Here is a 9952-nt window from a genome sequence, read left to right as displayed (position 1 = left end):
TTGTCTATCGGCTATGTGCGCAGCAAGTTGGATCCATGTCTGTACTTTCGCCGTCAAAAGGGCAAGCTTTCGCTGCTTGGTCTGTACGTATATGACGTTCTCGTCACCAGTGAAAGTGACGAGGACAGCGACTGGGTCATGGGCAAGTTGAACCAGCGTTGCGATATCAGGGATCTCGGAGAAGCGGACAAGTGCCTGGGTATCAGCACTGTTCGTCGCGCTGATGGATTTATTCTCCACCAATGTGATTCAATACAGCAGGGCAGACGGCAAGGCAATGGCAGCCCCATGGACACCATGCGCCAGTACGACGACAGCTTTATCATGGAGCGCAGCAGCGTCATGCGCAAGGCTGTGGGATCGCTGTTGTAGATCTCGAGCTGCACCCGTCCAGACATCACGACGGCTGTGAGCTACTTCGCGCGCTTACTGGCACGACCTTGTGAAGGAAATTGGTTGGTGTTAATTGCATCCTGCGCTACCTGCGAGGCACCATGGACTACGGTCTGTTCTTTCAGTCTGGTGCTAACGCGGCGACGACGTTCCGGACGTCAATCTTCGCCGATGCCGATTGGGGCGGCGACAACCGAGACGCCAAATCTGTCTCCGGTGCGGTAGTGATGCTAAACGGCATGCTGATCGAGTGGCACTCGAAAAAGCAGAACTCGGTCGCACTCTCGACCGTGGAGCCAGAGTATATGGCGGCTGCGATGGCAGTGAAAGACTGCATCTGGATCAGGCAGCTGATGGTTGAGCTTGGACCGTGGACACAAAACCAAACGGCTCTCCTGCTCGTGAACAATCAGTCAGCCATCAATGTTACGGAGAACGAGATGGCCACGCAGCCGAGCAAGACATCAACATCAAGTTTCACTTAATTCGTGATGCTATGTGACGTGATGGTAAAGTATTGCCCCACGCACGAGCAACTTGCCGACGTCTTTACCAAGCCACTGCAACGCGTGCTATTCGAGCGGCTGCGGCTGCATCTCCGTGTTGTCCCAGCGGCTTAGCTCTCAATGGAGGCTGTTGGATATCCGAGAGCTTGCAATGGACTTTGGGTGACGAGATCGTGGCAACAGCAGCTCCAACGGAGAAGCTGCTGGAGATCAACGAGGTGGAATGCTCAAGTGGGATGACTGATTCAAGTGCCAACCCAAACGAAGGGCTGAGTTGCTCGGCGACCATGAGGATGAGCTTGCATGAATATTTTGTGACTGGCGACGACGGACGGCTTCGGATGACACCAGCACCTGCGTGAAACAAGGCTCGTAGGTTAGCTGTAGTGAGAAGCTAACTAGGAGCGTGCTAACTTTCAATTCACTTTCAGATTTATCTTTCAAACAATGCTTCTCGTCTTCTACTCTTCCCGCATTCCTGAAAGTGCTACACATGAATGCTGCACTTGATGAGGACATCTACGCTGTCGAGTGTGCGTACAACTGTGGCGGCATTCCACCTGAACAGTTAGACAACCCACGCGTCCAGTCTGTTCCAACTATTCCTGAACCGCACACGGAAGGATGAGGCGTTGGAGAAGGCACAGTTGATCAGTAGACAACATTCCAGGTAGCCGGGTATTAGAGTTTAGGCTTGCAAGAGCTGGTAACACTACACCTCACTCATATAAAAAAAGCATTCCAGGTAGCGATTACAAATGCTCAGATGAAATCTTGCTCGTCCATCGGCGTTGTAGCTACCCGAAATAATACTTTACGCGTAACAGCTGTAGCTGCGAAGGCGAATATCAAGCCCACCGAGTTCCCATCCAGATCAACGAGACATCGCGATCGTCGAGCGCGTTTGGATACCCCTCCTTCTTGGCGATTACATGTATGCTGTGGCAACATGCTGAGGAAGCCAAGCTTGGAATGCAAAGGTAACTCGTCTTGAACAACGGGCAGCTTCTTCAGATGAAATATCTTGAAAAAATCGCGCTTGTAGCAAGCCGGAGAATGGAGAGATGAAATCGAGATACTGCACCGTTCGATTCACATTGAGCATGCCCGGCAGTGCAGTGCAGCACTCCTCCAATGGCGGCCTAGTAGTGGCTTCACCGTAGTTTATCCGGAAACAAACGCGTAGTCGTCGTAGCGCTCTAGCAACGGGATCCGTCATGGAGAAGCTGCGGACAAGGTCGATGGTGTTCTCGAACGAGGACGGCACGGTCGAAGGTACGATGATCGGATGATGCAGTCTGTTGCCACGAACTTGGAACCGAGCCTCAAGCATCGGTGTGCAAACAACAATCTCTGTCAGCCGCGGACAAGTCGCAGTGATCCGCTCAAGCATGGCAGAGCGAAAGTTGGAGACTCGGATGGTTAAGTCCCGCAGAGAGCCACCAATGACGCCCAAAAACTCGCACATAAGCTCATCGTCCGGGTCTTCCACAAACGTGAGCATAAGTGATAACCCCTTCGAATCCTCCACAGGTGTAGCTTCATTGTGGACGAGATTGGACCGGCGAGTTTGACACTTGCCAAAGCCTGGAACTAGCACATCCACCCAGCCTTTGTCGACCTGAGTGCCCAGCCTCTTGACGCCTCGTATCTCTCGAGATACTGATAAACTCGCGTTCCCCCCAAGGTCTTTGTCATCTGCATCCATTGACTGTTGTCGTAGAGATGCGTTCGCTTTCAGGGAGAACTCGCGGGGCTCTGGCTGTTGCTCCTGCTGTCCGAGACCTAGTAGATCTTCTTCCGGGCACTGCGACAACATCACAGCTCGCATCGCTTCCGCGTCCTCTGTACGCACGCGGACATTCAGAAGCGTAAGGCGCTCCAGACGTGATAATTGTCGAGCCCTCGTTGAGAAGAAGCCATAGCAAATCCACTGCCATCTCCAAGCAAACACCCAGTCAGCCAGCTCTGCGGCGCCCTCCTGCATCTCCATCGCCACCGACACGTGGCCAGTTGTCTGGTTCACGACCGCTGCAGAGCACGCACGCTCAAAGAATTACGGCTTACAAGGTTCGCAATGAAAGTGCACCGAGCTCACCTCGAGCTGAGCAGCAGAGCTCAGCGTCTTCACTCGGGACCCAGTCAACACGTTGGCTCCAGTCACCGTCTGAGCACACCAAATAATCACGTGACCAGCTTTCCGACCACTGTCCTAGCTGTTCCATAGTTCCCCAGTGCGATCAAAGCGCTGCCGAGTTCTTGACGAAAGGCCGATCCAGAGCAGACGATGCCTTCGCGAGATAAAGTCTCCAATAGCGAGGCCAGCTCGGACTAAGCTCTCGTAGTCGTCAGCGGGGGGCTCGTCTCCCGTACGGCAGCTCCACTAGAATACGCGCTGGGAAATGGCCTTCCGACAGCCTGGAGAGGCCGAGCTTTAAGCCCACGAGCCCGCTTTGCCTTAGCAGCATTTTCCAGATCTTATAGTCCACTAGAGCGACCACGGCGAACAACTTGAGGGCTTTTCGAAGCTGAAACCTCTGTCTTTTTTATCTCACGATCCGCTTCCGCATCGGATTGAGTTATGGAGGTTTTGCGGGGCGAATAAATCACGAGGCCATCGTTGGACTGGAAGGATGTGTCCGAGGAGTCGTCGCCCGTGTAGCCCACGCGGCCGCTGACGTGGTCACACCACGGCTCCAAGCCTCGGGTATAATAGTGGGTTCTCATTGCGCTGGGAGATACGGCAGACGACGCGTCTCCATTGGTCTTTTGGGAAACTTTACTTTGAAGTTGCTGCAAGATTGGCAACAGGTTTTGGGCAACTTAAAAAAACATGGCTACTTTTTCGCTGGTCGAAGTTTGGTAGTTGAAGTTGCCTTAGCTTTGGGTGAGCTGCGTACTGGGCTCTTGGCAGCGACTGTGGCTCGTTCAGACTGTGAAGGGGTGGTTTTGGCGGGGATGGCTGCTGCTGTCGGCGGCGCTTTCTGAGGTTTGCGGCTTTCTTGCTCGAGATGGACGAGCATGTGAACTTCCTCGGCCCACATGGCCAGCATTTCGTTCGTATGGCGCGTGGCCTCGTCCCATCGTATCACTGGAGCCAATCGACAGCGTTTCTGCTGCTCCAAAATGCGTAGAATGGCGTCCACCCGCTCAGCTGGGAAAGCTGCGGGTGCAACTGACTGCAAGATGCCACCCAAGCCTTGGAGAGAGGAAGCAGCGGTTGGAATCTTCTTGACAACTTTGGTAGCTTCAGGCTTAAGTTGAGACGAGCTTGTACCAGATTTGACTGGAGTTAAGGGGACAGTCGGAGTTTTGGGCTTAGAAGGGGTGTTTGGTGTCGCGATTGTGGCTTTAGTGCCGCGTGTGGGGCTCGTAGCTCGAGATTTTGCTGCACTTGGAGCTGCTGTACGAGTTGCAGGCTTGACTGGAGATTTCGAGGCTGCTGTTGGCTTCGTCGGTGATACTTTGCCTCGAACTGTGGAGCTGACAACGGGAGCTTTGGATCGTGAGTTACTACCGCTTACTGGGGGCGCTTTTGTCGTGACTGTAGGGGTCTTAGGCTTCAGAGCGGGAGTTGGAGTTGATGTCGCTGCAAGTGTCGAAGCTGAAGTTGCTATGGAGCTGGAAGATGTAGGAGCGCTCTCTATGACTTCAAGGTTGATGACGCTGTCGACGGGCAGTCCAATGGCTGTGAGCAAGTGCACGTCACGCGAGGAGAATGGCCAGTTGTACATGACAAAGCCTCGCTTGTTCTGCGCTGCCATTAAGGCTGACACGTGCTTTTGCAGTGCACTAGCGTAGCCTTCGAGTGTCAGTGCTGGTCGGTCAGCAAATAACGTGGTCTGTGCTGATGAGGGAGGGGGGTTATGTGGAGCTTCAGCGCTGGAATCGCTTCGTCCGTCAGTTCCTTGACCTTCACTCTGCTGTTCCAAGGGCAATTGCACTCTTCTCTGTTCTTCTTCTTCGTTAGCTGCTCGCGCTTCGTTCTCCTCATTCAGCTGAAATTGCATCAGCGTTTGTTTCAGATCGACCGGTAAATACTTCAGCTTCTCGCTCATTATTCGTGCACACTCCGCAGCATCAGTCGACGTACTGGAGCCCTCTACTAGTAAAACTCCTTTAACAACTTCGTCGATATCGAGAGTCGCTTGTCGGTAGACAACTCGTGGTTGCGTGGGGTCTATTTCTCCACTTGCAGGCTCTTGATTGCCATGGAAACGCGTGAAATGCGCCTCACTCTCTGGCAACTTAATCTTTGGCGTCAACACTTGGTGCAAAATTCTCAAAGCCTCTTTGCTTAGTGCTTGCTTCGGTGACTTTGTGTCTCGCACCACCGCATCACGTAAAAGTCCCAGTAGAGTGGCAACCGTCTGACGCAACTCCACAGCTTGATCACGGAAGAAAGAGCCGTCGCCTCCTCCTGTCTGCAGTCGTCTCATTCGTGTTTTACACACACGGAGCTGCCGTTTAAAACAATAGGCATCTTTACGCGCACCTCCGCGCTCCTGTTTAAGTTGCGCGATCTGATCTTCCAGCTCTCTTCGCTTCCGAGCTGCTGCGTCGAGATCCTCAGTCGCTTGCTGAAGTCTCCGCGTCACCTCGTCGTTATCTCGCATCTGCTGCCGCAGTGTGTTGCGCATAAGTTGCTCGAAGAAGCAGTCGTGAGCGCTCATCGACACGAAGATTTCGTGCGCTGACTCGTTCTCAGCTTTCATTCGCGTGGCGTCTGTCAGCAACGCGTCGTGTCTCTTTCTCAAGTTCGTGAATCCCTCAACGAAGAAGTCCAACTGAGCTCTAGAGTGCAGCACCTCAGCTCGCATATCAGCGTGTTGCTGTTTTAAAACACTCACTTGTTGCACCAGAAAAACGCGGGCACTCTGCTCCTTCGCTCGCAGTAGCGTCAACTCCATCAAGAACCGCTTGAGCTTCTCAAAGCTAGGTGATCCTGTGTGCACGAGGCGTTCTGCTTTCTTAAATGAGGCTTCTAGAGCTTCCAACTCCCTCAAGTGCTGCGTGATCTCGTCGTCTAGATGATGGTCTTTCACACGCTCCGACTGCTGGTTGGTGGGTCGGGTCTCTGTGATCGCTGGTAGGAACGTATTGTTGAACGTTTGCTTCTTGCTGGCATTCTTGTGCTGTTGCAAATCTGCAGAGCGGAGCCACGCGAGGAAAACTCCAAGCGACGTGTCTTGGTCCAGACAAACCAAACCCGTTAGTACCCGCTCGATGTCTCGTCGGTCTTCACAGCCTCGAAGATCGACCCGTAGCGTCTCGGCTAGCAGACGCAGTTGAGACGGAGGAAGCGCGTGCACCGACTCCTGTACGAACGCCTTGATCCCCAGCATTACCAGATCGACACTTCAATAACGGTAACGGAACGGCCTTTAGCTGGTTTATTTGTCCCTTATTACAAGTGAGAAACGTCGCTACTATTGCGATTTCCGGCGACTCGAGTTTCTAGATCGCCCTTCGCCATCATATTCGCCTTGGTGACCGCTGCGTTCCTCTTGGCTGCAGCCGACACGCCTCTCCACACTGAAATGGACGTTAGGAAGACAGCGACGGCAGCTACTGCCAACGCTAACGGGATGGGCGGGCCGTACAATCGCGTCGACGCCTTGGACGACGTGGACTCTGCTTGGGCCACAGTACAACGAGGACCACCCCACGACTTCGGATACGAGCACGAACAGCGTGAGTCGACACACGTTCCCGTGATTAAGTCGGTTCTAGCGTAATTCCCTCCGACAGTGCAGTCGCTATTGGAGGTACAGAAAGCTTTACCGATTACTTCAGTCGCCAAGTTGTCGTCGTCTTGGTACTCGTCGATGTGGCCTTGGATCCACTCTTTAGTCGGATGACTCGCTGGGTCGCAGCTCACTTGCATGTAGTTGTCAGCTTCCAAGTCGTCCCCCATGTCCTGGTACAGTCGAATGTAGTCGACCTTCATGAACATTGGGAACTCATCGCAGATCTTGTTGACTGTCTTGTCCGAGCCGTCTCCTCTGCAGGCAGTACCAGGGTTCGGAGGCTTCGTGCCCCAAGAACTCGATAGCGCAACGTTAACGATGATCGACATTGGCTCCTCTAGCATGACCTTTTGGGGGTTGCTGCTGTTGGAGTTCTGAGGCACGTTAGAGAACGAGTCAGCCGTCACTTCGAATAGAGGACTGCCCTGAAGCATCCAGCGTGCGTATCCATTCACACCCGTGACCCATTCCAGCTGGTAGACGAGATAGCCCGTGTACGCTCCGACATGTATCGGCCAATTGGCCGAGATAGCGTCCATCTGGTAGTTGAAAGTATCCATCGCGTTCGACTTTGGCGTGGTGGAGTTCCGAGGACTGGTGCACCTGGCGTTGGTGTTGTCGGGATCGCACAGATACGCGCCCATGTACGAGTTCATGATGGGGAAGCACGTGCCGTTCGAGTTGATCCCCCAGTGGTTTTTACCGGTTCCGTCAATAAAATCCAAGTCTCCGTTCACATCAAGGGAGGCAGGACACGTCGTGGTAGTGCACGAGTTTTCAGAAATCCCACGAGCGACAGACGCGTTGACTGTGGCGAAATTCTGCACGTTGGCTTTCTTCTTGGCGCAATTGTTGTTTGCCGCGTATCGGAGACCTTGGTACCAGGATTTGTGGCCTCGCTCTTGCTCGTAAAAGTCCGTTGGAACGTCGATCAAATTTGCTCCGTCGGTCTTGCAGTTGTACGCGTACACGCAGTACGGATTGGTCGCATCGACTCCTTTGGCGTCGGCTGGGAAGAGACGAAAGTCCGTGGGCATTCCTGGGGCGATCTGCAGTGATGACGAGATGGCCAAGCCGCCACCTTCGAGGAGATCGATCTCTGGGGCTCCTCGCCCTTGGTTCGGGTTCATTCCGTAGCCAGGATCATCGTCACAAGCGCTGATTCGTTGGTTACTTGGGTCGAAGATCTCGGGTTCGCATCGATCGTATGAGAAGGGCCACATGCGGTTGGTGGATCCTGAGAAGATGGCTCGACCGAGGTTCCCCATCATCCAGATACCGGGCCAAGTCGGGTAATACGAAGTCTCAGTCACTTGTCCATTCTTGCCCAGTGCCAGGTCGGGGTTGCCTGAAGCGGTTGACACGGCTCCGGGTAGCTGAGCTCGCACCTCTAGCATGCCTCCTTGGAAACAGAATTTGTTCCAGGACTGCACCATGGCAGCTCGATAGTAGAATGTCGAGTTCATGTATCCTGGCGGGTGCGTATACATGTTGTATACAGAAATGGTATAGTTGTCCGAGTCCACTTCGATGTAAAAGTAGCAAGTCCCATCGTCGTCGCACTTGGTGCTGGTCATGTTGTGTGCGTAGATCTCGAGAGCTCCATTGACACCGTCCGGTTTATCAAGTGACGTCCACATGTGGTCGTCGCCTGGTCGAAAGCTGCGGTTGGCCACGTTGAACTCGTCGCTCATGACCAGTTGCCATTGTCGGCCTCGAGAACTCGTGTATACTTGGCGATCACGGGGAGTATCGGGGTCTACCCATGTCTTTATCCCCGATTTGGTCGGGTACTCGGACGACCCGGAGCTGCTCTTCCCTGTGACGAGAGTCGTAACCAAAGCTAACGTCCATATGAACCCCCACATTCTAGCGCTCTATGGATTCTACGTCTTAGCTAGCAGGGTGACAATCGTGAACTGACTGTCTCTACTTTGCGAGAGCCAACAGTGTTGTTGCAGGACCACGTATGTATGTCGATGTCAGCATCTGCTCGCACGCAGGTGTATCGCATGATACAGTACATCGTGTGGGCTGTAGACGAGGACGGTCTCCACGCCAGCTTCTACATGTATTACATCACGTAATTTACAAGCAGATGTAATGAATTAATAGAGGGTAGAATGCCACAATACTACTGTAACGTTAGTAGAATATTTTCATCCACAAAACAACACCGAGATATTTCCTGCTTACACAAAGTTCTGCTTGTAGTTGTCCTTGGGCTGGTTAAAGCTCGAGCCGAGGTCGCTACTGGAGAGTTGGGACGCCTTAGTCTCGCGCTGTCTTGCTTCTCGCTCTGCGTCCTTGTTTTTCTGCATCTTTTGCGTCTCCTTCGCCGTCACTAGAGACGCTAGCCACACCGACCCGATAGACAAAAGGATAGCGACACTACCGACCACCATTCATCGGAGGTCCATACACACGTTTCGACAGACTGCTGGAGCTCTCAGAGGTATCAGACTGAGCCTCCGTGTAGCGAGGTCCGCTCCACGACGTGGACGAACACACACAGCGAGACTTGACACACGTTCCCGTCTTCAGTAACGTGGACCCGACACTGCCGCCAATAGTACAGTCGTCATTGGTCTTGCAGAATGCCTTGCCGTGCACCGTCTTGACCGGGTTGTCGTCGTCCGAAAACTAATCGATGTGGCCTTCGATTCACTCCTTGGTCGGGTGGCTCTTAGGATCACAACCGAGCTGCATGTAGCTATCGGCAGGAAGGTCTTCGCTCAGGTCTTGGTATAGTCGGATGTAGTCGATCTTCATGTACATGGGGAACTCGTCACAGATCCGGTTCGTCTCTTCGTCAGCCCCGTCGCACCCCACGAGCTGGATAATGCAACGTTGAAAATGAGATACATGGGCTCTTCCAGCATCACTTTGACCGGGTTCGACTTGTTCGCGTTCTGCGGGACGTTCGAGAACGCGTCGGTCGTGACTTCGAAGATCGGAGCACCGTTCAGCATCCAACGCACGTAGCCGTTCTCACCTGTGACCCACTCAACTTGGTAGACAAAATAGTCGAGATATCCACCTAAATGAATGGGCCAGTTGGACGAGATAGCATCCATCTGATAGTTAAGAGGACTCATAGTGTTGGACCTGGGTGTACTGGCGTTACGGGGCTTGGTACACATCGAGGCGGCTCGAGCTCAGTTAAAAATTGGATCCACGAGGCGCAAGTGGCTCGAGTACGAACAAAGTGGTGCGTCGGTTGCGGAGCGCGTGTTTGTGGCCCAGTACTTGCAGGTCGTTGCGAGCACAGCCGGAGAAGCGCGAGAACGAGTCGAGTGCCGG

The 9952-nt window shown here is 53.4% G+C and overlaps 3 protein-coding genes across 3 annotated transcripts; all 3 read right to left on the bottom strand.

The window, feature by feature from the left end:
- Nucleotides 1–1418: 1418 nt before the first annotated feature.
- On the bottom strand, nt 1419–8538 carry PITG_10743 (uncharacterized protein; the record flags this gene model as incomplete). Its single annotated transcript, XM_002901531.1, has 7 exons — nt 1419–1442; nt 1984–2930; nt 3455–3692; nt 3800–4701; nt 4993–6257; nt 6311–6434; nt 6684–8538. 7 exons carry the CDS (start codon nt 8341–8343, stop codon nt 1419–1421), a joined length of 5160 nt encoding a protein of 1719 aa, XP_002901577.1.
- Nucleotides 8539–8701: 163 nt separating this feature from the next.
- On the bottom strand, nt 8702–9082 carry PITG_10742 (uncharacterized protein; the record flags this gene model as incomplete). Its single annotated transcript, XM_002901530.1, has 1 exon — nt 8702–9082. The coding sequence occupies one exon, from the start codon at nt 8968–8970 to the stop codon at nt 8842–8844; it is 129 nt and encodes a 42-aa protein (XP_002901576.1).
- Nucleotides 9083–9313: 231 nt separating this feature from the next.
- Nucleotides 9314–9621, bottom strand: PITG_10741 (uncharacterized protein; the record flags this gene model as incomplete). Its single annotated transcript, XM_002901529.1, has 2 exons — nt 9314–9484; nt 9535–9621. The coding sequence occupies 2 exons, from the start codon at nt 9619–9621 to the stop codon at nt 9314–9316; spliced, it is 258 nt and encodes an 85-aa protein (XP_002901575.1).
- Between the last annotated feature and the right edge of the window lie 331 nt (nt 9622–9952).

Source organism: Phytophthora infestans, genomic scaffold, assembly GCF_000142945.1.
Source record: "Phytophthora infestans T30-4 supercont1.20 genomic scaffold, whole genome shotgun sequence".
NCBI classification, from domain to species: Eukaryota; Oomycota; class Peronosporomycetes; order Peronosporales; family Peronosporaceae; genus Phytophthora; species Phytophthora infestans.
The sequence above is the reverse complement of the archived record's forward strand: the minus strand, read 5'-3'. Positions and strand labels throughout refer to the sequence as shown.